This window comes from Eschscholzia californica, unplaced genomic scaffold, assembly GCF_041429995.1.
Source record: "Eschscholzia californica isolate CP2 unplaced genomic scaffold, dmEscCali1.0.p SCAF_5, whole genome shotgun sequence".
Lineage (NCBI taxonomy): Eukaryota > Viridiplantae > Streptophyta > Magnoliopsida > Ranunculales > Papaveraceae > Eschscholzia > Eschscholzia californica.
Window position 1 is genome coordinate 5,548,076 of NW_028238472.1, and position 27,532 is coordinate 5,575,607.

Sequence of the window (27,532 nt, forward strand, 5' to 3'; positions counted from 1 at the left end):
TTGCTTTAGTCTAAGGTGGGGAGAAGGAAGATGAACCGAGTTGATGTGTTTCTCTGCGAGTTCATGGTCTCGACTAAACCGACTCACATTGCCCTTAGATGTCTTATTCTATACCTCATCCCAACAAACCTCCCTCTACTCCAACATAAAATCTGATTTTACATATAAATTAGGAGGATAGAAAAATTTGTTGATATTTTCTCAATCTCAGGAAGAAGACCCGAGAAAAAAAATAAGATTAGTTGCTCGAGCAAAGATGCCCTTTAGACCTTTCTGCAGAAGGTTTTGCTACTGACACATTTACATCCATTGTGGGTAACGTATTCGGATTCAAAGCGCTACATTGTAGTGCTCCACGTCTAGAGGACCTGTGAATTCCTCGTTCTCTTTCATTTTTTTTCCATTACTTCCCTAAGATTTGGAATATTAGTATACACTAAAGACCTGGTAATGGCACAAGATCACAAGATTACTGAGAAAATATAACATACATTCCTCCAACCTGACTATACATAATCTTGTCCAGACTACTTTGTGAAATCAAAATGACCGGCCAAAAAATGACATTTCTACTATAAATTGAACAGATTTTCGGGTGAGCCATAGCTGCTTCACAATATAATTAAACATCTATTTTCTCAAAATGATGTCACCCTAAACCGATAATGGGTGTTCACCCGATGTCTGTTATTTCCGGTAACAATGTACAGTCTTCGAGGCCAGAGATGAAGGATGGGTCATATTGATGAGGAATCGGAGGACTAACCAACTGATCAAAACAATCATTAGAAACATCTTCACCAACCCCATCGATTCCTCTGAAGGTATCACTGTCGCCAAGAAGCAAGTTAATGGCAGCTGTTTTAGGAGGAGATGGAGATTGGATAACAACTAGTTTACTTGCTGAAGAAGGGTTGTGGTGACCCTCCCTAGGTTGTTGCTCTGCTGAAGGTCCTTTCACAATCAGCTTCAATTTTGAAGGTTTGCCCAAAGACGGTACTGCCTTTGTTGTCGTGGACTGGGACTTAACGAAATCGAACGCCGTCGAAGCCCAATCCCGACTTTCGCCATCAAAGCAAGCTTTTGATGCTACCCTGCAATCAGAAAGAGGAAGGTTTATTCATTTCATGCATTGGAACATAATTTCCCCATGAAATCTTTAGTTAAGACTGAAAATCAAATCGTTAACCTTTTCTTCATAAGCATTTTAAGATAAAGTTCCCGAATAACCAAAGTTAATCGATGTAAGAGATATTGAGGCAGAAATAAATCATAGAATTGAGTGACTTGCTTATATAGCACCTAAGAAGGATGGGATTATATGCTTGCACATCAGATTTGATGACATGAATACCTCTCAGCATGTCAGATTTGAACTGAATAACCCACAAGAAAAAAATCACTATTCTACTCAGCTGATTGGGTCTGATACACGTTACCCCAAGCCAATGGTGACACAGGTCACCAGCAAATGACATCAATGAACCATAGAAAATCCAAAAGACAAAAGGAACAACTAAAAAGACAATGGCGCCTTACCTGAATCGCTTATCAGCCAAGTTGCACATAGATTTTGGAAGCAGAGCACTGCCTATTGATTGATCCGCAGAAGGTGGAGGGTTTGATCCACACAATGATAAATTAACTTGTGATGGTAAGGGAATCTCAGAATTTTCTTTTTCAGTTTGGAATTCCAGTGTTATTTCTAACTTATCTTCCATGTCCAGAGACACTTCATTTGATTTGGATTGAAAAACATCGGCCTGCGGTTTCCTGGCCTTCTGGAGAGCATCTGCTACTAACTCACTGCTCTGCCCTAAAACTGCAAAGTTCATATCTTTGATTGGTTCCTTCACAAACTCCCTGGAATTGAAAATTCTCAGTCCAGAATAAGACCCATTCTGGTAAGATGAGAACAAGCTTGACCAGCGGTTGCAGCGTGATTTCACCCTCCATACAGATGAAAGTATAGCAGTGAAGTGCTTCTGAACGAGTAGTTGGTTATCTGCCAGATCACTAGTGACGTCTAATAGTGTTTTCGTAGCCTCCTGCAGAGAAACATCACTGAACAGTTAATTGTCTTATAACAGAAAAGTGTGGAAATGAATATGTTCTAACAGTAACCATTTAAGCTTCTTATTTCTCTTCTTCATGTAACCTATTTCTCTCTCCTCTTGAAACACTAACCATATTGAGTTCACCAAACTATGCTTGAGCTTGCTATACTGGTGAGTCCAATTACTATGAAGTCCAAATACTTGGAATTATACCAGTAAATTAGTTATGGTCTTGTCAAATATTAGATAAAGCCTGCGAAGACCATGGAATAGGTGTTTCAGTGGTTCTTCTGACCTCGGCGAACAAAACCACACTCATGCATAAAGCATTGTGTCAATGTGTCAAACTATAGTTCATTTCTTGACTTATAAGACTATGCTACAGAAGGTGTATGTGTAAACCAAATTGTTGGTTACAGCTTAAAGAGACTCAAAATAATTAATGGCATTAATCAGATTTAAGATTAAACAGAGAACCAATGGGAAGAAAGAGAACAAAAGGAAAATAACTGTAAGTTGAGGCAATTAATAACCAATGGAAACGAAACATAAGGGAAATAAGTGCAAGTTAATAGAGGCATAAACTCATTCCCCGTAGGCCTGAAGCAGCACCCATGTATTTGGATCAGAAGCTACACTTTGCCCCCTCTGTTGTTGTTATAGCAATGTATACCGTAGTGTTAAAGTAATTCAGATTACCAGTTAGAATGCTTATTGAATAAAGAGATACGATGTCAAATGTAACATTTGCAGTTCCTTATTTACTTGGAGGGTTGTAATATGTATAAGATATTAAGATCCAAGTATTACCTCTGTTACTTTGAGAACGGCCTTTCCAGAACCAGCGTTAGTGACCTTCTCAGTACTAGGATTGTCAACTGTGGACAATACGTATCTCTGGAAAAGTTCCCTAAACCTCTCACAACAATTGAAAGGGTGGCGAAATCTTCCCCTGTAAAATCCACCAGCTGTCATCCCATAAAGAGTGTCACTCACCAAGCTCCAATGTGTACCATACTCATGTACCACAGCACACAGTATCGCATCCTCTGATGACGACCAAGAATCAGGGGATGATATACATCCTCTCAACCAAACGTTTCCCTTCTTATTTAACTTTTCTGGTTTGATCAACAAAACTCTTTTCACAGGCATGGTAGTAATGGATATTTTGCCTCCCATCTTGCTCCTGCTTATGGGCTTGTGATCAAGATCAACAACCACATGTTCACCTGCTTTAAATTCTTTAGCTTCAGCAAGCTGCTTACCCGAAGTACTAGAACCTTTAGCGGCACGACTGTTTTCGGGACCCTTCTTGAATTTCTTGGTGTTTCTTTTTGTGCTTTTCTCGCCATCCACCTCTTGTCCAGTTTGAACCTTCTTGCGCTTCTTCTGAACAGATGAATGGGGTGAAATTATGTCCGAACAAATTGTCGTATCATCAGAATAAACAACCTCGTCATCAAGGGACATATAATCTATTTCTGGTTCCTTTGCTCTTTCCACTTCAAATGTTAATGCCCCTTTCTTCAATGACTTGAACTTCATTTTCTTTTTTTTCTTTTTTGGTTTGGATTTAGTATCAGCTGGTGTTTCATTCCTGCCAAGGAAAACACAATATAAACTAACAGGTAGCTGTACTTTCTGGTATTTCTGCATCCTTTATTTAGCACTAATTACTTATTAGTTGTGAACTTATGACAAGCTTCCCAATAATCTAAACAAAGAGGGTACTTCTGGCAGTAAGGAGTCTCTGATTGAAGTGCAGACTCCAAATTTTAAATACTTATATATGTAAAAAAAATTATAAGTTGCAACACCCGATTTTCACGTAATATTAATACTGTGTACATACTCATGTAAGATATTTAGCTTATAACCACTACTATTTGAAGCCGTGTCTTAGTCTTTATTGTAATCTTTGCACTAGACCAGTAGACCCATTTCACAATATTTTTCCGAAAGCACACGGTATATAATCTCCAAATATTTTTTCCATTAAGCATTACACCCTTGTGTGGTTCATGCAGTCTTGGTAGAGATGATTAGAGTGAAGTGTTAACGTTTTATGAGAATATTCTCCTGTGCAAGTCAATCTCACTAAAAGCTGTGTAACATCATATTACAAAGATGAGTCATTTTGAATGTCAAATCAACTTCACCTTATTATTCTGTTCTAAAAGACCTTCGGTTAAAATGAGGGATTGGTAAAGTGGGTGCAAGTCTCGCAGAACAACGTCAATCAAGGCCAATGTTTAAAACGGCTGCTAGTGCATAGGCCTTGATGACTGTTAACCATTGCATTAAAGGGTGTGCCTGTGTACTGCCTACTCTATTTAGTTTTGTAATCTTGCTTTTAATATCATTAAGTTATTGAAATTTGAATGCATATGACTGAGGCTTACCTCATAGACTCTAACTTCGCAATTTCCGCCTCTTCTGCCTCTCTTGCTTCGCGTTCGAGGTCTTCCAGCAACTGCAAAGTGTACAAAGACCAGTCAAATTCAACTACTTGTAACAAAGACCACAATGATTCTGAGCACAAACCTGACGCTGAGCCAAGACCTCCACTTGTTGCCTGTATGCCTTGGTTGCAAAGTCAGCATCCCATTCTGATAACATTAATATTTTATTAGAACAACTACAACTGTACCTAATCAAACCGCTTAAATTTCCAATTTCTTACACAATCGGCAAGCTCCAGTGGTAGTCATAAAATTAAGGAAAATTGGTCAAAATCCCATGGGTCAAATGTCCTGTCAAAGAGGATCCAACAATTTTTTTGTCAACTCCCAAAGGTTTGCGAGGGTTTAAAAATGTTTGCACAGGTTTGCACAAGCGAGTTCTGCATAATTTTGCAGAAGTTCACAGGGAGCCCAACCCAGAAAAATACAACTTAACATGGAATCCAAGCTTAAAAAGGTATAGACATGTCTTTTTAACCAAGACCAACACGACATTTGGTCTTTGGCCTAATTTCCAATCAAATTGAAGGGGCCTATGGTAAGCTGCGTTATTTGTGATTTAATGCCAACCACTTAACCTAGAAAAAGTAAAATGCATAACAGAACATTATAGACCTCAAGCTACAGATATTCCTTGTTTTAAAGCAAACTGTAGCTAACTCTTGCTTATCAGTAATGTAACATTAGATGACCATAAGTCATTAACTCCCACCAAAAATGTGGCTTCAAATCGTAAATAGGATATACCTTCATAAAGGAAAGGTTCCTCGTCATCGTCAATCTCAGCTTCCATATCCTCCTTGAACTTTTCAATCCGGTCTAGCTCCCATTCTTTCTCCTCAATAATAACTTGAGATACTAATGCTGATTTGTCAATTAGTGGATCCCACAAATCCAGAAACCTCATAGCATAACGGTCGATTGGACGGAGCTGATTTTCAAATGACGAGCTAGCTTGTCCTGCTGCTGCAGCAGCTGCTGCCAACTGCTTCACATCAGCTAGCATGTCAACATCTTCATCGCGACCAGCTACAGTGAGAGCTCTCTCCTCATATGGGTCACCTCCATTCAAGATGTCCTCGAAATCATTATCAACAACTACTACTGAGGTGCTCTGATCTCCAGGTACCTTATCATCGACCTTTGCATCATCCTCATTCACTTCATCATCTTCGAATCTCCCAATAGCCTCATCTGCAAACTCCTGATTCTCCACAGCTTCTTCCTGTTCGACTCTCTTCAAGGCCATATAGTCTGCTTCATCTTCTGCATGCTTCAAAGCAGCATCCAGGTCTGCATTTGAAGGGGATACCTCCATTCTATTGTTGGAATGCTTTTCCTTCTGTATGTTCTTAATCGAAAGTGCTTTGTGACCAGAAAATAACTCCATGGGGTCAAGTTTTTTGAAAAAATCAGTGTTGTAGCTTCCACTCTGTATAACCAAATCATCGAGAACACGCTTCTGACGTGCTTTCTTCAAAATGTTCTCTTCAATGGTGCTTTCACTGATTAATCGATAAATATGAACTTCACGTGTCTGACCTATTCTGTGGCATCGATCTTGAGCTTGTTGATCCATGGCTGGATTCCAATCACTGTCATAGAAGATAACTGTATCTGCTCCAACTAAGTTAATACCAACACCTCCACTACGGGTAGACAAAATGAAAAGGAAAATCTTTGGGTTTGTGTTGAACCGCTGCATCAATGTTTGTCTCTCCTCCGGCTGAGTAGATCCATCTAAGCGCATGTAAGTATAGCCGTATAAGTTGATGAAGGCCTCCAACACATCAAGCATCTTTGTCATCTGGGTAAATATCAATGCTCGGTGACCTTCTGATTTCAAACGCCTGAGCAAGCCTGCAAGCTGCTGCAGCTTACCACAGTCAAACTGTATGAGCCGCCTGTCAGGGAAATATACTTGTTGCCGGACGATGGCAGGTCTAATGGGTGTTAGAAGGGGTGACAAACTTTCAGTGCAACTGTCCTGATAAGAAGGATTGAAGAACACTGATACCCCAGTTTTACTGCACCAGCCAACAGGTGATGGCGCCCGTGCTGCAGGGATTGCGAACATGAAACTCTCAATCAGCTCAACCATCCTTTCGAAGCGTTCAACTGGTGACAGGACAACATCGGCCAGTTTAGAGGAGAAATTTAAGTAGCATGAAGGGTTTGACTTCTGACAATGGATATCAAAAACTGGATGCCTTACGGTTACAAGCTCCCGCAGATTTGTTCCATACATGGGCTTTTTACGGCACTGCAAAGAATTCCACCATGAAATGGAATTTGCCCTTTCTTTTGCTTGCTTCAGTCTTTCCTCCCAGAGAGCCTTTTGAATCTCAGCGAAAATATTAGTTCCATAAGCATTTCTATAGTTTTTAGGCCTCGAACGAGAGCAAACTTCTTCCATGTTCTCTGACCTTGCACGCTCTTTGATCAAATTTGACGGGGTAGCAATAGCTTGGACTTCGTCAAATTCCCAAGAAGTCATGCTGAAATCAAGATCAGTAAATACAAACCCGAAACCACTCAAATTAACTCCAGAAAATGGACTAAGAGGAAGCATCGTACAAATGGAAGAACTCAACTGCATGTTGATACCACTCATGTCGAATGAACTTATAATGGGACGTCCTTCAAATAAGTCGGGATGATTACATACCTTACGTAGTTGCATTATTACACTAATCATCCCGAAAAAGTTTGCACTTGCCAGTGTAGCTTGTGTTTCGGAGCTGGCAATAAAATCTTCATACAAATTGCGCTGCCGCTTTGAGAGCCTACAGTAAATGACATGCTCATGTTTACTTGGAAGTTGCTTCTCTACATCCCGTTTTAACCGCCTTAGGATGAATGGTCGGAGGACATTGTGCAAACGATCAACGACCTCTTTGTTCACTTTTTCTTGTCCTTCGACCATTCCTGAAATAGGATTACTGAACCAATCCTTAAACTCCTGATGAGATTGAAAGATGTGAGGCATCAAGAAGTGCATTAAAGACCAAAGTTCCATAAGGTCATTCTGGAGAGGTGTTCCTGTCAACAAGATGCGCCGCTTCGAGTTGAAGTTAAGAAGAGTTTGCCATCTCTGGGACTTCCAGTTCTTTATAAGATGAGCTTCGTCTAGAATTAAGTATTTCCATTTTTTCCGCTTGAAAGCTTTTGAGTCCTGTATAACTAGTCTGTAAGTTGTTATACACACATGGAAGAAGTTTGGCTTCATCCACCCTTGCCTCTTAAACTTGCGCTCTTTTGCACTACCAAAGTAAGTCAGAATTTTGAAAGCAGGACACCATTTGAGAAACTCTGTTTCCCAGTTAAGCATGACACTGGTTGGGACGACTATGAGATGGGGGCCCCATATCCCCTTTTCACAGGCTAGGTGTGCTAGGAGAGAGATAGTCATGATTGTCTTTCCAAGCCCCATTTCATCGGCTAGAATACCATTTAGTCTCTTCTCATACATAGTGACGAGCCAATCCAAGCCAATATGTTGATACTCACGAAGAGAATGTTTAAGAAGAAACGGGAACTTCGTACGTACTTTTGTGGTCAAGAAAGTGTTGCCTGTTGGTTGGGCTGATCTTGCAGCAGCAGCTGCGTCATCAATTATATTTTCACTTTCCATTTCACCATCAGAAGTTAAATTGGGCTTCACTTCCTTGTCTTGTTTTAGGGGGTCCACAATTTGCTCACCATGTTCATCCTCTTCGACTGCATTATCAACCTTCGGAGCATCTTCGCTCTTAGGTTCACTACCTTGCTGAGATTGAGTATCTGACTGATTTTCAGAACTGGTGGACATATGCACAGGTTCATCCTCTTCATCTCCATCGGTATCAAAATCCTGACAAAAAGGGTAAATTGAGATTGAATGATGATCTAAACTGCTACAAATAGACCAATCCTTCTAACCCGTACCTACCTTTTTATACCTTGCAAGCAATTCTTCTACGGTCATTTCGCTCTCTTTCTTAAGCAACTCGATCTGTGAAGAAGCAGATTCAATCAGAGTTAGACGAGTACAACAGAAAAATGGAAATCATGAGCTGCAATAGAAGTTCAGGACTGACAGGGGACCAAACCAATATGTTGATAATCAAAAAATAGTTTTAAAATGTATTGCCATTTTCTTTTTTTGAAATTTTGAATGAATATATATTTAAAGGGGAAAACTGACAAAGAGAAAAAAAAATGTTCGGTACTATAGGGGCTTGGTACAACATCCAAACATCCCAGTTTACTACCATGTCCAGAAAAGATACATCCTTATGTTCTTTTACGATCCTGGACCGAGCAAAATGTATTGGCATATAAATTACCCAATCAATTACAATGAGGAATTTTCACTATATTATGTAGCAAAGCTAAATTTCAAATGATAAAGTACTAAGGAATAAGGGAGACAATTGGTTTCAATAAGAAATTTTAAGAATTTCCATAGATGTGAACAAATTGGTAACCCGTACATGTTATTTTCCCAAATAAACTGAATGGATATGGATATTATTAAGTAATAAGATGAGAATGGCAAAAACATCAAACCAGAAGTTAGAAAGTTTTTATCTCTTATGAATTACGTTAAGACAAATATATGTACTGTATCGAATCAGTACAGATTTGATTCATATTATATCAATTGAAGCTCGGGCTGATCCCTAATTGGATCATCTCTGTTGGAAGCAACCAGTTTTACTGATATCTGAACATGTCGCAATTTGGATTTTTTTTGAATAGTTTGATTGAATTAAGAAAAGGAACACGAATTTACAAACCCCTAGGGGTTAAGAAAGCGAAAAAACATTACAAGAAGATAAAAGCATCCCAATTCTCGACATGTCGCAATTTGGATCAAGATCAGACTATTGTCAGCCCTTTAAAGAAGGTAATAGGATCTTGTGAACGAGTTGATGAAAAAATGACTTAAATGATCTGGAACATCCTACACATGTTAGAAGTAGTAAAAGACAAAATTTATACGACATGTCAATAATACCTCGTTTAATGGATTATCTTCTTCATCTTTCGCCATATCCTCCTCCTCCGCCAAGGTTGTCTCGTCATCCTTTCACATTTAAAGTCGGATTACCAAAGGTTAATATTCAATAAAAGAATTTTTTTTCAAAGCACGCAACATATATCGAAAATGTTTCTTTGTCACAATAGAACTCTTCAAACACAAACATCATTACATCATCGAATTATTAACAGATTATCTAGCCAAGCATGTAAGCTCATCAAAAGGAAAACTGCCATAAGGACAAGTAGATATGTTGCTTCTTATATAAGGTTTACGTAGTGAATGAGTAGTTCCTAGCATTCATGAATCATAATTCCCAAGCATATTGCGAACAATCTGTACATTAAAGCTGACAATCCTACCACAAGTACTAGCCCTTCCACCATAAAGGAAATGGGATCAGTTAAGATAACCATGGAACACGAGTGCATGAAAAAACAAGTACATTAAAGCTCAAAACCTGATTCAGAAACACGAGTACATTAACATAAGAACGTTCACACGAATAACAATATAATAAATAAGATGCATAACTAATGAACCAACCAACACCAAATTTATGAATGAGCTCTGCTACTACATACCTTCTCTTCACCAACATCGAGAATATAGTCTCCATCCTCCTATAAACCAAAAACTACGAGTTGTTAAGCAATTTATCGTGGATAACAATAGGCAATAGCACTTTGACACTGATGATGCTTAGTTGAATATATATGCCCAACACAAACAACTATGAACCCATTTTAGGCGTCCGTCTATGACATGGTATAATTCACCCAGAGTCCAATTTACAGTTTTCAAGATCAGTCTTAGTATATGCTTATGCTCTTTTTCCTATCAGCAACATGAATCTATTCAATCTAGTGTAACTTTTCCAACGACGATTAGAATTGTGTCCATGGGCCATGGTATATGCATGGTACATGTACTGAATGTCGACATGTTTTCAGCCACATGACAGAAAGATTTCCATTTTGGACTCAACCAACATAAAATTTTGCAGTGTCCCTTCATATAAGTTTTCGCCAAAATGGCCAAAATGGTGAAAACTGAAATATGCCTCTGAACAATATGTTTCAACTGAAACATGGAGAAGAAGAGTATGAAAATATCAATACTGAATATTCTTACACTGGCTATATACAGAAACAAAACAACAAAATAGAGAAATTCCGATAAATAGTTGAGTTCTTAAATAGTACTACATCAATAACTAATTTACTTTATCTATTTACAGATAATCTCTTCATTTTTAGCACATTACACTCTCTAACAAAGTGTTAATAGCATAACCCGGATAAAAAAAGCACCTCTAGCTTTTGCAAAATACAAAAATACAGATATAGTTAAGCTTAAACCTTGCGTGAACTTATATCAAGAAACACATGAAATGATCTAAAGTATGATATCTTAGGAAGATGACCTCTTGTTAAGTGGGTGTAGTGAAAATTATGCATGTACATCATGTAAGGACTGCACATAATCGTGTTAGAACCATAAACTACTGCTTGTGTATGGGTGTAATTACAGTTAATCTCAGAGTGAAATTTGAAAACTTTTTTGAACAAGAGAAAGAAATTTTATTAATATAAGTATAATGTATGAGTATACTAACCAAAATTTGTAAAGGAAAGCAGAAAACCAAATGAAACTTAAATATACATCACATTATTGCAAGAATATCATCCCCGCTTTTAGCAATTTTCAAAAAAAAAAGTAATATCCCTAAAAGAAATTGAATATGTTCAATTCATCTTCGCAGCCCACAAATACACCAAGGTAAACATCGCCACCTTGGCACTCTTAGAGCCAACCCTCTTTTCAAATATCCACTTGTTCTTTTTTACTTTCCAAGTACCCCATGTAACTCACATGTGGTAATAATTTCCAAGACTTTCTACCTTCGTTAGGAACATGAATCTTCCCCAACAGTAAGATCTGTAACTTGAATAAGTATGAAGGACCGAATAATTATTATAAATTTACAAGAGTATGCATATATACGTCAATGATTTATTTACAGCTGTATCCCCATACTGGCTTTTTTTTTAATCATTTGAATTAATATTAAAAAGGAAAAGAACTAAACAAGGGGAGGAACCCATACTGGCGTTTTTCTTTCACTCTATCGACACCTCGTACTTTGTGACATGCCAATACACTTACCAGCGCCCAAGTTACACAGTATAAAATGAAGATGTACAAAATAGTCTCCCTCACCTGATCATCAATAGAACCAAACATCAAAGACTTCATTTCTTCTGACTCCTTGGAACCTTTGGTCTGATTTCTAGATCTACTTTTGTCAGCTTCTGGTATGTTCTCATCCATATTGGATATGTCACCATTACTTTCTCCCTGTGTGTGCAAAGGAAGTGTTCAGGAGATTCTCCATAAATAGTCAGAGATTCATCGCCATTATGCTACTTACTTGACCAACTGCACCTAGGCTGCATGTGTCCATCTCACTAGAAGGATGAGTTTGCTTTCCTACAAAAATTTACGCCCACCCTTTCAGCTGAAAGACACCTTATGCTAAACTCTAAGAATCTGGAGTTTGATAATAAAAAAAATCGATCTCAACTATTTTCCTGTATATGTTTATACCCTGCTTCTTACCATCCATAAGATCTTCGCTCCCCTTGATGAGTTCAGCTGAACTTCTCCGCAATGGAGATCCTCCCCTGCTCACTGAGAATAATTAAAATGATTACAACTGAGAAAGAATGGAGCTAAATGAATCATTTAGTCCAAATTATCGGAACCAAGTTGATATACAGTATGTAAGTTCACCTGTACTCGTATTGTAACGCTTCAATAACTCCTCAACTGATAGGTCCATTTCATATTGCAAAGCTTCCAATTCCTCCTGTCTTTCTTCCTGTGTAATCAGAGCCTCGTCTTCCTCAATCGTATGCTCATCATCTTCCTGCGTCAGCACCATGAGGGTAACTTTTAAGTTCTCAAATCTATGTATACACAATGGACAAGATCACAATCCTAACACTCACACTCCTAATGATATAATTAACCATTGCCCAACAATGATAGGAATTACAAAGGAAACAAAGATATTAAGAGACCAAGTGCAATTGTAGATATATAGGCGAAAGTACGAAGAAAAAAAAATTAAACCAAAACTGATAGGTGATAGATCGTGAACGGAAATAAGTGGCAAACGACTAAGTAAAAAATGTTGGCCGAAGTGTCAGAGGTTTGCAATCGACATTTATAAAATAGTCACTAATACATTGAGTAAATTAATTTTTATTGTTCAAAATAAACCAAAACATTATCTCTAATGTAACATTCATACTTCTTAAGCTTGCAGCAAGGCTCTTAGAATGCAAATGACCACAATAACAAGTCCTGACCCTTCAAAGTACCACTTCAAACAACTACGGAAATTCATTAGAGATAAAATCTTATCCTAAACTTATAGCAGGAAGTAAAAGTTAAAGGCTCATGCTTGGGTGACAGACGGACAGTAGAAATCGTTGTGGGTACGAAACTCTAAGGGGATGCTGTGTAGTTAATCAGATTATATGCCGAACAACAAAACATAGGGGCCATTGATTTTGAAACTCCCCCATCTTTATTCTTTTGAAAAACACCCTTGTTTGTTTAAAAATTTGATTGAATTAAGAAAGTGAAAAGATACTAATCAGAAACCTATAAAAAGTGGTTCCTGAGGAGCAGAAACAAAAACAAACTCGAAAAACCCAATTACATTGTTTTGACTAAAGGCTCCCAATTAAGAGAAATATGTAGGTATGAGATGTTCCTAGCCCAGTGAAATTGCCTACTCCAATAGAATAAGGTTGCTTGGCCTTGGATAATGTGGATTGTTTCTCTATGAGCGCACACTTTATCTCCGCAAAGCTTTTTAGTATCCCCAAAGCATCGGCCGAAGTAAATAGTAAAATGCCAAAATACATGGTAAACAGAAGCCTAAAACTCCTAATAAGTGTCCAAATACCTATGGTTTCAAGAACTAAACTACGCACGTATAACAAAAAGCACGTTGACACAAAATACATGGTAAACAGATGCAAGAAGGTTGCATCTCTTAACTCTTGCATCTCTTAAATTATGACCATTAGAACGTTTGTTCATGCAACGAAAGAACTCCCAAGATTGCAAGAAGGACCATCGACATCGGCATAGAATTGACACAAAATATGATTCCAAGAAATGTCTACCTTTCAGGTATCCTTTTTGTAGTTTATGTTTCAGGTTTCTTGATACTATTCCTGCATTATGCACGGACCCATGTCCATGAAATGCTTACTAGGTTTCGTCATTTGGATTTTATATAGAGTTTCCTTTGATAATACTTACAAGTTACAGGAAGACTGAGGTAAGAGAAACTCACAGATTCATCTTCGGAATGTATATCATAATCACTGTCAGGTTCTCCATGATCTGATGAAGGTTCTGCAAAAACATGTGAGATTTCCAGGAGGTCACACAACATTTGGTACATGCAAAGCAAATACGAGGATCTGCATACCAGGGTTTTCTAGAATCCCCATAAGGTCATCTCCACCTCCCTCTTTATCTGGATCAATTTGTTGGTTCGTTGCAGAATCTGGACAAACTGGCTTATTAGAAAATGGCACGTCAACAAGATTTCCTGCTAGCATTGTGGAGTACCTGAAACAAGGTTCATTCAATTGAACGTTAAGACAATGAAAGATACAGCAAGACACGACTGTCCCGATACCCTCTCCCCCATTCAGGTAAGAGAAATGGATCATAGTTGTGCCAATTTCCACCTTTCTGTCTGCCCGAGAAGAAAATCAAGATGCTTATCAAGTGTCTTCTTCTTTTTTTCCTCAAGCTCCAGCTGATGCTTGTAATTCACCTGTTTTCTTGTGAGAAAAGAAAAAAGTAGTCGATGTCAAAAATAATTAGAAAAATGTATTACCTATTGAGCTTCAAAATTATGACACAAAATATATATTTTTAAAAGAAAACTATCACAAATATCAACTTGCCAGCTTCTCTATTTTCACCCAGAACTTCTTCACATCCTTGGAAATATTAAGCGCAACCTTTCTCAATCGTTGCTCTTCTTCCTGAATCCAACAGAACAATATACAGTATCAGATCAAGTTCTAACTTCAACTCTAATAACATAAACACCAGGGCGTCAAAACGATTGGAAGTGCAGAATCCACGACTTGTCAAAATCATCAAAAGGTTTATCATACAGCATTGTAAATTATAACAAAGATAATTCTATGCTTTAGAGGGGAAAATCTAAACCTTCACTTTCTTTTCTCCCCTTGTAGCTGGGTCCAGCATGCCCTTGCTGGCTCTTATAGCGACCTTCTTTGCTAGAGCCAGTTTCCATTTCCTCTCCGACTCGAAATCCTGCCAACCACAAACTAATGTGTAAGGCTGAATACAAACAGCACAATATATCTCATGGATGTAGAAACATAGTCATTTACGATATTAAATATTAAAATAATTGAACAAGAAGGATCATTCAAAATGCTCAAATAAATTTATACAAAAGAGTTAGAAACATACCTTTGATAACCAAACCATCTCCTCCAAAACATGGTCCCAGTGTGCTTTGGGACGGCGAGGTTCTCTAGGAGCTTCAAGTGCCTAGCATAGCAAAATTTTCATGGAATTAAAATTGCTAAGAGATATTGTGGCCATAAATACTTGCTTCCGTCCAGCCATTATTTTTTTTGGAATAATTTAAATGAAAGTTGGGTTTCATATTTGGTTTGTTAGGAAGTCTCTATTGAAACTGATGATGAGATTCATTTGAAATTTTGAATCAGAAACCATGCAAGCACTTCCTTAATTAATTTTTCACCTTATTCCATTTGTTCTGAGTTGCACCTTTTTTAGCTTAGTCAGATGAGTAATTATTGGAATTTCAAGCAGAAAAATCGAGTAGTTAAAACTGAAATATATGAAACTGGATAGATAAGGAAGACCTGGAAAACCATCAGGCATACATAAATTTATTACTATCACATAACCACAATAACTCTACAAATGTTAAAGGTGTTCTTACATAAAGAACTGAACTATTGAGAAAGTATAAACTTTCCCCCCATGTGCACTTTGCTTCAGTACTTCATTACTCTATCGAAAATATACTTCACTCTACTCCTAGAAAGGTTGTGATTGCTTGTTTTTGTTCACATAATTGGAAAGAGAGACGCAAATGAGTACCATCCTCCGTTGCAACTTTTTCCTCGGTTACTTCATTTATCCTTTTCTTAGTTTTGATTTCAGTTCTTACTTAGCTTTCACGTTGCTTACATTAGCTGGTATTCAGAGTCATCAACTTCTCGGGAATGGTACACATAGGAAGTGCTGAAAGAACATTTTTGACAGAGGAAGTGCGTTGAATACATCCAGCAGTGAAGATTCCTCAAATTTACAGTAAATTTACATCAATGTACCCATTAATAAAACAATCACGTAGTTGAATGGTCTAGTCATCCATTCGCTTGGGTTAATAGGGTGTGATATGGCCTGACCAAGCACTTTGCGCTAGGTTAGTGATTTCCTTTGGATTAGCTAATGCTACAAGTGTGTTCATCCGTTTTTGAAGCAGGTACTGCAACCTTCCTTAATAATACGAGTCTGATTCTCAGCAAATCAAAAGATGAGCGCTAGTATCACCTACACGTCATCTTCAACACTTCTTTTTTTGAAAGATCATCTTCAACACTATGTGCTCTAACAAAGTATATATAAAAATCCCGAAATGTTGCTTCTTCTTCAAGCCTCAAGGAACTATTACTTTTGAGTTTCATTATTAGCCAAGTAAGACATGAAAGTTGATAAATCCAAGGTTCAATGGTTAATATACTTCTTCTCCAGTTGCACATAGTTATAACAGGTTAGCTACCTTATATCGACGATTCATCAAAAAGTTAAGCTCTGTTATGACCATAACCCTAACAGATCCTAAAAAGGAAATTTCACTGAGGTCTTGAAGAAATACTGACTCATAAAAGTACTGACTCAGGAGAATAGACCCATTGAGTGCCTGAGCAGAAGACTAGGTGAAAATCAACAAAAATGGTCCATTTATGAAGCGGAATTTCATGTCGTCTGTCGAGCACTCAAACATTGGCCAAGGTTCTTGGCCGGAGTTTAGTCCTTTACATAGATCACCAAGATTTGGGGCGCTGACTTATCAGAAGATTGTGGATCCTATACACATTAATTGAACTGAATATGCACAACAATTTCACATTCTAATCAAACAAAAGTCGGAGAAAACAAACCAGGTGCTTGATGCACTGGGTATGTGTGTGAGTCTTTTGACCATCATGCAGGTCAGTCATAGAATTTTATGATGAAGATTCAGCCCTGTCTTCCATATGGACTACAGACAGTACGCACCCACAACATGGTTTTCTATATTAAGGTAACCAACTTTGTGTGCCCTCGCCTTCACTGCAAAAACACGTGTTTGTCCATAACAAAGGGTATTGCTTTTGTGATAAGGAATTGTCCAAGGAACTTTTTACTGGTTTAAGAACACATACTCCTCTTGTGCGCCCTCGCCTTCACTGCAACTTTGTGCGCCTCGCCTTCTCGTGATTGAAGTATGTTTTAATTTTAAAATAGGTTTGGATCTTAGCAGACAAAGGCGCAGCTAGAGTGGTATTAAGTGATCAAACCAACAGCATACATTCCCCATGTATAATGTGTATATATATATATATATATATATATATATATATATATATATATACATGTATATTGTTCTTGCTATGCTAAATGGATATGTATTTCGGATTCTCTATTTGGGTTCATGAAATAATGCATGCATCCCTTAACTCTTGAACCTATGATCTTAGTGTTTAAGAATTTAAAGTTCCTGTGTTTTGAGCTCGAATATGTCACTCCAAATAGTTTTCATGGTCTAAAATAACTTATATCTTCTACCATCAGGATATTTCAGGTAATTCTATTCTCAGCAATGAAAACTATTCAGGAGGATCCTCCTTGAATTATTTGAATTTCTAAGAGCTAATTCCACATTTTAAGTAACTGAAAAACTGTGGCCAAAATTCAAAAGGTATAACAAAAAAACCTATATTTCTAGAATGTGTCTAACTATGTAGCTGAAACTAGAAAACCCCTAGTCATCAACAAGTTGATGATGATATATCTCTAAAATGAGCAAGATAATGGTTTCCTGATAAAATCGTCATGAAAACTAAAAGTTGGTGAAATCAAGTCTAAAACTTACTGAAAGAACATCAAAGATAAAATTTAGGGTTTCGAAGAGAAAGTAAGGAAGAGAGTAAGAGAAATAGAGAAGAGAACAATGAATACCTTCCGAGATCGGGAGGCACGCAGCTGTGTACTGGCCATGGATGGTAGGGAAGAAGTCCGAGAGCTTGTTTGAGGGTTTTGAATCTCAGCTTCTCCGGCGATTGTCCGTCTCCGGCATCTCTCACTATCTTTCTCTCACTATCTTTCTCTCTCTAGCTTCGCTCACTCGCTATCACTTTCTCTCTCTAGCGCGCTTCGCTCGCTCGCTCGCTCGCTCGCTTTCTCTCTCTAGGAAATACTTACTAGTAGTTCGGAGGTAACAGGTTGAATTGATCACCCGGCCCGCTTCCCTTAACTGAATCTTGAAAGAAGAATTGGTAGTAGACGATATGATTATCACCGCCTATCTTAGGGTGGGTCCCGCTCCTTAAACCCCATTGTGTAGAGTTGATGGCCGTCAGATCTTCGAAAAATATTCATCCAACGACTCTAGAAAAATGCAAGTTCTTCACCATCTATGGGTAATCCGTTTGCATTCATAAAATTTTGCCCCTGGTATTTACAGAGCTATTTTGACTCTTTACCAAGCCCAAAAGTTAAATTTTTTCAATTTGTTATTTACAGAGCATAGAAGGACTAAAATCAAATTTTGATAAGGATCAAACTGAAAAAATAAGGGTTAATTCCGTTTTAGCCCCCGATTTGTGACTAACTGGCCGTTTTGGCCCCGAATTGTGTCCGCCAGTTCGTTTTGGCCCCAAAAAATTCCTAAATGGCCCCAAATTTTTTCAACCTCCCAATTCTACCCCCATGGCATTTCTGTAATTATTTTTTTTTTCTTTTTCTTTGTCCACCTCATCTAACAATTACCACATCACTCTGTCCACCTCACCCTTCTTCTCCGGCGAAAAGTCGCCGGCCGGAATAAAAATTTCCGGCCGGCCACCTTTACCAAAAAAATAAAAAATCTTCATCTTCTTCATTTCTCTCTCTTCTTCATCTCCTTTTTTTCTCTCTCTTCTTCTTCTTTCTTTACCTCTCTCTCTCTCTAACCCCCTCTCTCTCTCTCTATAATCCGGCGAAGGGGCGAGCCCCTTCGCCGGAAACCAGACCGAGATCTGGTTTCTACAACCAGATCCCGGTCTGGTTTGAAACCAGATCTGGCTACAACCAGATCCCGATCTGGTTGTAGAAACCAGACCTTCAAGGTCTGGTTTCCGACCAGACCTTCAAGGTCTGGTTTCCGACCAGACCTTCAAGGTCTGGTTTCCGACCAGACCTTCAAGGTCTGGTTTCCGACCAGACCTTCAAGGTCTGGTTTCCGACCAGACCTTCAAGGTCTGGTTTCCGACCAGACCTTCAAGGTCTGGTTTCCGACCAGACCTTCAAGGTCTGGTTTCCGACCAGACCTTCAAGGTCTGGTTTCCGACCAGACCTTCAAGGTCTGGTTTCCAGCGAAGGGCTCCGCCCCTTCGCCGGATTATAGAGAGAGAGAGAGAGGGGGGGTTAGAGAGAGAGAAAAAAAGGAGATGAAGAAGAGAGAGAAATGAAGAAGATGAAGTTTTTTTTTTTTGGTAAAGGTGGACAGAGTGATGTGGTAATTGTTAGATGAGGTGGACAAAGAAAAAAATAATAATTACAGAAATGCCATGGGGGTAGAATTGGGAGGTTGAAAAAATTTGGGGCCATTTAGGAATTTTTTGGGGCCAAAACGAACTGCTGGACACAATTCGGGGCCAAAACGGCCAGTTGGTCACAAATCGGGGGCTAAAACGGAATTAACCCAAAAAAAATTATATTGATTAAAGAGTGAAAGATATTTTATCTCTTTCATTTCTAAACCCCACCTCCAACACCTTTCACCACCCCAACAATCGTCGCCACAACTATGAACAAGCAACTCACAATCACCTACCAGAAACACTAGTAATGGAAGAAACTAACAATAAGGAAGGTGCGTTAATGGAAGAGCTTGGTGATTAAGAAGCTTCAAAAATGAAAGAGTTTGATATTGAAGAACTCAACTACAACTCTTCATTGGACTCATATAAAAATATTCTAAGTGAAGACGTAACTTTAGAGGTAAGATAATCTAATTTGTAGTGACTATTCCAAAAAAGAACTCAAATTTCTAGGTGGTGGTGCGGCCGAGTGATGGAGGTGTTTTGGGATCGGTTTGGCGAAGGAACACTTTTCCCTCACTTTTATGAACGATCCAAAATTTTCGGTCAAATAATGCTTAGAACGATAAACATTTTCGGTAACGTTTTTATCAAAAAAAAAAAAAAATTGGTACCGAAAATTTCTCAGAAAACTGCTTGCTTGTTTTGCAATTTATACTTTTTGGACAGTTCCACGATTATTTTTTCAACATTTACGTTCAGTTCGGCCATTTTTTATGCAAATTTATGATCGTTTTCACCGTTTTTTGGCAAAATTTTGGCACGATTATTTGCACTATGATTGTTAGATCCGTAAGTCATTATGCTTAAGTAATGGTTATTTAGTTAGAGTAAAAGAATATAATCTCGTACATATTTAGATTTGATAACCAAAAAATACGAAAACCCACTTTCGTCTTACAACCCAAAAAGTTTGGAACCACCAAAAGTCTTACAAAATTACTAAAATATAAAAAGACTTGGTTTGTCTTCCTTCATGTCTATGATTTCACAAAAAAATCTACCCCTCTAAAGTTGGTGTTATGACTTCTTCCTCTCGAGTTGGTGGTACGACTTCCTCTAAAACTGGTGGTGTGGTTTCCTCTAATGTTTGTGATGCGGCTTCCTCTTGAAGTCGTTGTCGTTTTCCAGCTCCCTTCCTTACATTAGACTGTGTTGGTCTCTCTCTTTCAACTCGTACTTCTTTGTGTTGTTTTTGTCTGATCAGTAAGATGGGTTCCGGGTTTCGTTCACTTTTTATAAAGTAGTGAAGTGAAAAATTCGATCTATAACATAGGAATGAATATAAACTATGAACATCAAATAAATTTCTAAGACAGAAACTAAAAAAATTCGGTGAAAAACAACATAAACTATAAGCAAAATATGGCAACAAAAAGAAAGGTCGACTCTTGGCAGGAACCACCGAATTTAAACCGAAATTTTTCGGCAAGAACCAACAAAAAATATCTCATCTTCTTCCATGAATTTCAACCAAAACTTTTAATCATCCTCAAATCCTAGCAGGGAACCCTAATACCTAGTAAAAGAAGCCATGAAACCTTAGTTAAAACTAGCAAAATCCTACCTAAAGAGCTAAAGAGAAATCTATTTCCACGAGTGTACATGATTCAAGATTTTAGAGAAAGAAGATAAAAATCATAACATAATCAGCTTGACTAAAAGAAGCCATGAAACCCTAATACATCAAGACAAATCCATAACATTAAAGAGAAACTTATGACCAATAAAACCCTAAATCTATAACAAGATTTCTTTGAAAACTTCAACAAACAAGCAAGGAGAGTAAAGGAAACAAGAATAATACCTTTGCCTCTGATATCTCTTCATCTTGGTTGGAGATGATAACCATAGCCTTTGAGGGTAGAAAATTTTTTTCCCGAGAAGAAGATGAAAAATTGGAGTGGTTTTAAGAATTTTTGGGGGGAAGAATATGGATGAATGGTTTTAGATGGAGGGAAGGACCTATCTCTGAAATAGGGGTCTAGTTCTAAATACCTAATAAGTTGTGATGAAGTCAAACTATTTGTAAATACTAAAAAGTGAACCAGCTCTGTAAATAGCTCTTAGTAGCTCTGTAAATACCAACGGCCTAAAATTTGAGTCAATTCCAGTTTGGCCCCGAATTTGTTACCAACTAGAAAATTTAGCCGCTATATTTGTTTAGAATCCCAAAATGATCCTCAAGACTTAGGGGTGGGAATTAGTCCGGGCGGGTTACCTGCGGGTAGAACAGTAGACGCTCTGAACGCGTACGGGTAACTAGGTCTGCTGACCATTAGGGTATACGGAAGGGCGGGGCGGACAAAATGTAAATTTCAGACCGCCCAAACTCGTGGGCCAACAGGCAAGGTTCGGTCGGGTAGCTCGAATTGAAAATTGAAAGATAAATTTCATTTTTAGAACTTCAGATATAATAATATCTATTATATAAAATGTAATGTTTTGTGCTGACTGGGACAAACCAACATATAAATCCAGCCATCTATTCTGTTTTTTCTTAAATCTAGTGGTCTAGATTTAAGAAAAAACAGAATAGATGGCTGGATTTATATGTTGGTTTGTCCCAGTCAGCAAAAAACATTACATTTTATATAATAGACTAGATCTATTACCTACTCCAAAATAATAAAATTCGTTCACTCACTCATTGAATGTGTGTAACAAAATCCATTCATGTTTTGTCTTCTAATCTGGATCATCCAGTTTTCCATCTTTAAATCCCAACCTTTGAATCTTGTCCATAAAGTATTAATTAGTACCTTTATATTAATGCTAAATTAGGTGTCATCTAATCATGGTCTATTATAACTACCTAATTTGAAGCCTTTGGAATTCTGGTCAAAGTTGAAGTATGGAATTTATGTTGTTAGTAACATCATCTTTTCATTTCCGTTTCAATATTTCCACAAAATTGTGAATCTAAAACTGAAATCGAAAAATTTACTTAGAACGTTGAATCAAGAATTAAAATAGCATCCTTTTGGCGTCTGTTATAGAAGTTGGAAACCATTAGGCACTTGATGCTCATCTAGGTCTCCATAAATTGGGGAGGCATTGTTGGCTTTTAGACTCTCCAATTCAGGCTGCCTTCCCAAAGGTAAATCTTTATCAATCTTCCATCTTCTATATTTCAAGGTTTTTATCCAATTTCACGGTTATGTAGTTAAAAACTACAACATTTTATACATAATATACGTAGTAAGTTTCTTTCGAGAGTTGGGTTGCTTTGAAGGTGTTTGCTTAAATGTCAAAGTGTAAATAGAAATGAATTTGTCTTGCTTAATTAGTTTATATCTAGGTTTTTCTTGCTTAACGTGTCTATATGGATTCAAGGAATACACCCATCCCGTTTATTACCTTCATTTTCACACTACTTCTGTATTTTTGTTTTTTATGTGACAGTGTTTTCCGATCTATGTGGCTAACTTGTGAATAAGATGACAAGTCCACGACAAAGAATTAACTTCATTGGTAAACCTCATGATCTCCTTGAAGGTTTGTTAAAGATTTAATAGTAAACATGGTCTCCTTCAACGACTTTGTAGGTGTTTGGTTTTTGTAAAGAATGGTATACAGTTAGAAAATATCTAAAAATATATCAAGTACCCAAATTCTACTTTCAGCTCAATCTATGTACCCAACTTAGAAATTCTTGGCTCTTTACTTTCTGTACTTGTGAATAATTGGTGGTGAGAACCCAGGTTATACAAATGTTTATATAGTTTAACTTAATCGGATCCTAAATGGTTAATTATCTGTCAGTTTTGGGAATATGGTGATCTCATTTGCAATTGGGGTTCTTTTGACATGTCTATCTAATAGGGATATAATTTCTTGAGGAACTCTTGTGTATCTCTTGATGCACTTGAGCTATACAACATCTTTGTGCACAGAAAATTACAATGTATTCCCTCTTATGTCGTAGGTATTTTCTGCCGTTGATGCTGTTACAGTATTTACAATCTTTATGTTAATTTAATTAATTATGCCAGTGGGATATGATGTTAGATGGGCTTCGCATACTTCATATCAACTTTCAGTAGCAATCCATCGTTGACAACATTGTCTGTTTTCTCCCTTTACATTGTCTGTTTTCTCATTCAACCGGTTGAATTTATAAAAGTCACCAGTATTAATGCAGTCAATATAGTATTTTTCTTTTCTGTATTGTGCCGTTTGTTGAAACATTTGGGTTTCCATAAAACATCTCAAAGACTTGTTACCTGATGTTTATCAAGCAATTTGATGCTATAATCTATTTTTCTCGGCATTTATTTAAATCAACATTGAAACAACAATGGGTGCAACCATGCATGTAACATGGTTTAGGTGTCTAAATCCCAATACGATATTGGTATACTTGTTTGGAAGGTAAATACCAAACACAAATAGCAATATGGTACTTACAAGTCTGAGATCATGGAAAAACTCTTACCTCAGTACTTGTTTATGCAGGATTGAAACTCATTGTATAATATTTCATTTTATGTATGAAAACCAAACTTAAAAGTTCTACCGTTCTAAAATGCTATCCATATCATGCATAGGAGTTTTGTTTATGTGTAATTATATTTATTTGTATACAATTATATATGTAATTTCATTTATTTATAAAGAAATAGTATATAAATAAACATGCAACATATATAGAGGGAAAAACTTCATTTATTTATATTCGATTTTAGATGATTAGGTTTGCAGGACAGATGCGCTTAATTTTCTTTACTATTTTGTAGATGTTGCTTCCTCCTAAGTGTTCTCTCAAAATGTTTAAATAAGATAAATATAAATTGCAGAATTTCTGCACTATCTCTCGAAATTATGTTTTCGATGTGTTTTTCAGTTATATCTTTATTTTGATATTATCAAATGTTGAATTGGTCGAATTGAAAAATGTGAAATTTTAAAAGTATTCTCATTGTTTATATATTTTCACAATCTTATTTGTATATGGGCTGCACCGTGTCGGAGGCACGGGCTATAACTAGTTAAACATAATACACATATTGACCTTCATAAAACAAACATCCAAACTTCAACGAAAAAAGAAATAAATAAAACAAACATAGATACAATGTTTAACAATGAAAAAAAAAACAAAAAAATATGAGATCGTCCGTCATTTGGCACGATTCCATGAACATTATTCTCAGTTTCCCGTCGACAAGATGAGTACTGATGAATAAAAAAAAAATCAGAGGCATCTTGCCAATTCAGTTCATATAGAGTCTGTAGCCGTCTTATTGACAAAAAAGGAGAGCTAACTCTATGTTCTTATTCGATAGGGTGAGTACCTATGTCCAAACATCAAACTCATATGCATCTTTCCCATTTGATTTAAATAGCGTAGGTTATGGTCTTACTGGTTGAAAGCTAAAGCTACCCTTATAAAATATTGCTCCCAATTTTTCTTCGGTAAAATAAGTACCGACGACCAAACATCTAAATCAAACACATCTTTTCAAATGACGTTGGTAGTTCAAATCTTATGCAAGCTTTAATCTTTCCCACCTAATCAGATCTTAAAACAATATTCATCTCAAATGCATGTAATTCAATCCTAAGAGCAGCTCCAACGTGCTGGGGGCTGGGGCTCCCAATTTGAATTTGGGAGCCCCAGCCCCCAGCCTCCTCCCTCCAACCCGGGAGCCCAGGGGCTGGGCTCTCGGTGGGGCTGGGAGCCCCAAGCTCCCAGGCTCCCAAATGGGAGCCCGGGCTGGGGGCTCCCAGCCCCAATAATCTTCCCGTTGGGAACTCCCAACGGCTAGTTGGGAGCTCCCAACGGGAATATTGGGGTGGATCCCCTTTAAAAGGGGATCCACCCCAATTTTTCTTCATATTCTCCTTTTCTCTCTCTATTTTATCTCTCTCTCTATCTATTTCATATTTTCATCTCCTCTCTCTCTATCAATTTCTCCTCCATTAATTTTTTTTTTCAATGGATCCAAATGCTAATTTACATAATTTAGGCTATGTGGAAATGTTGAACTCCGATTTCAATTATGTCGATGAAGTTAATTTATCCAATGATGGGATCGAAGAAAGGGTCGAAGAAAGTCTTGATTGTAATGAAACACCAATGTCGTCGGTTTCTAGTAAGCGTTATACTAATGATGATGATATTGTGTTCGTTCATGCTTATTTGCATATTGCCACCGATGCGATTATTGGTAATGATCAAAGAGGGGGTACTTTTTGGAGCAAAATTACCGAACACTTCAACGAACGTACAAATCAAAATCGTGTACCAAAAGGTCTTAAATGTCGTTGGGGCGAAATTAACAAGCAATGCGCGAAGTTTTGTGGGTATTTGGCATTGTTGCAAAGGAACCCAAAAAGCGGAGAAAATGATAATGATCGGGTAATTACTCTTATTTTACATTTTGACAACATTATGATTTATTTTTGACACATATTTGAAATTTTAAAATTTTATTTTTGTAGATAAAATCCGCAAAGGCAATGTTTAAACAAAACGGCAACAAAGATTTTAGGTTCGAACATTGTTATACAATTTTGAAAGACCATCCCAAATGGTCATTAAATTTATCTCAATCTTCGTCACACAAAAGAAAAAATTCTTTTGACCAAGACGAAGGATCTCCCTCAATAACCCAACAAAGACCACTTGGAAGAAAAGCAAGCAAGGAGGCTAGAGATAAATCCAAAGGTAGTGAAATTTCCGCGGTGCTTGAATTTTGGAAAGAGAAAATGGAGAAACAAGATAGTAGAGATATACTTATCAATGAAGCCATTATTTCGCAAAAAGAAAATCGACTACTTCAAAACAAACAATTAGAAATGAAAGAAAAAGAATTAGCCATTGAAGAAAAAAAAGTAGACGCTAAAGTGTGGCAAATGGGGATAGACTTGGTGGGCAAAGATACTTCGAACATGACTCCCGAACAACTTGCTCTTCATAGGATGTTGATCTCAAATTGGCAAAAGAAAAATCTATGAATTTTAGTTGATTTGATTATGTATGACTTTGTTTTTTTCAAAGAGCTAAGGGATGAGAAAAGGAGGAGGTAGAATTTCTTTCAACTATAACATTTATTACAACTTGTTTTGATTATGTTTGAATTTTAGTTGTTTTGGTTATGTATGAATTTTAGTTGTTTTTTATTAAACCCGGAATTTATGTATTTTTTTTAAATAGCACTTCATTGATTGAAAACCAAATACATAATCGAAATACATAATAACTCCCTACAAACACATAATCGAAATACATAATAACTCCCTACAAACACATAATCGAAATACATAATAACTCCCTACAAACACATAATCGAAATACATAATAACGGAAATAGTTCCGTTTAGTCGTTGCGATCTTTAGTATTCCACACGTGTTGTACAAGATCTGCCCTTAATCGTGTATGCAAATCTTTGCTTGTCACTCGACCAAGACGATTAAACATTTCTTCATTTCCCCCAACAACCACTTCTTCTGGAATACTTCCGTCAAAATCATTAGTCGCATTAGGTCCTTCATCTTCGATTATCATGTTATGCAATATAATACATGCCTTCATGATATCACCTAGTGTTTCTACATCCCAAAGACGTGCCGGTTCTCGGATGATAGCAAATCGAGCTTGCAATACACCAAAGGCTCGTTCAACATCTTTTCTTACCGATTCTTGACGTCTCGTAAAATATTGTTCTTGTGGAGTAAACGGATTTTGTATGCTTTTAACAAAACAACCCCATTGTGGATATATCCCATCAGCGAGATAATAACCCGTATCATAATGCTTACCATTAATCTCAAAATTAACAGTTGGAGCCTTACCTGTGGCAATTGCATCGAACACCGGAGAACGCTCCAACACATTGATGTCATTCAATGATCCAGGCAACCCAAAAAATGCATGCCAAATCCAAAGATCCGACGATGCAACAGCTTCTAGTATGACTGTTGGATTATGGCAATGGCCAGTATACTGTCCGTGCCATGAGGTCGGACAATTTTTCCATCGCCAATGCATACAATCTATACTACCGAGCATTCCAGGAAAT

General features: G+C 37.3%; 1 protein-coding gene and 1 long non-coding RNA gene across 3 annotated transcripts; one reads left to right on the forward strand and one right to left on the reverse strand.

The window, feature by feature from the left end:
* Positions 1-469: 469 nt before the first annotated feature.
* PIE1 (SNF2 domain-containing protein / helicase domain-containing protein) lies at positions 470-18,356 on the reverse strand. Of its 2 annotated transcripts, none has more exons than XM_086640798.1 (20): positions 17,883-18,356; positions 15,093-15,173; positions 14,823-14,930; positions 14,552-14,632; positions 14,330-14,418; positions 14,065-14,207; positions 13,927-13,988; positions 12,345-12,480; positions 12,171-12,242; positions 11,983-12,041; positions 11,772-11,909; positions 10,133-10,171; positions 9,525-9,593; positions 8,454-8,516; positions 5,270-8,375; positions 4,605-4,669; positions 4,463-4,533; positions 2,868-3,657; positions 1,540-2,048; positions 470-1,094 (listed from the first exon to the last, which is right to left on the reverse strand). In XM_086640798.1, exons 1-20 carry the CDS (start codon positions 17,919-17,921, stop codon positions 674-676), a joined length of 6,141 nt encoding a protein of 2,046 aa, XP_086496924.1. In that variant the 5' UTR covers positions 17,922-18,356; the 3' UTR covers positions 470-673. The 2 variants fall into 2 exon arrangements, with proteins under 2 accessions (XP_086496924.1, XP_086496925.1); XM_086640799.1 differs by having other exon boundaries at positions 12,171-12,235; positions 17,883-18,186.
* A 3,987-nt stretch (positions 18,357-22,343) lies between these two features.
* LOC147536536 (uncharacterized) lies at positions 22,344-23,569 on the forward strand. Its single transcript, XR_015225466.1, has 2 exons — positions 22,344-22,604; positions 22,910-23,569. It is a non-coding gene; the product is annotated as an uncharacterized LOC147536536 (long non-coding RNA).
* Positions 23,570-27,532: the final 3,963 nt, after the last annotated feature.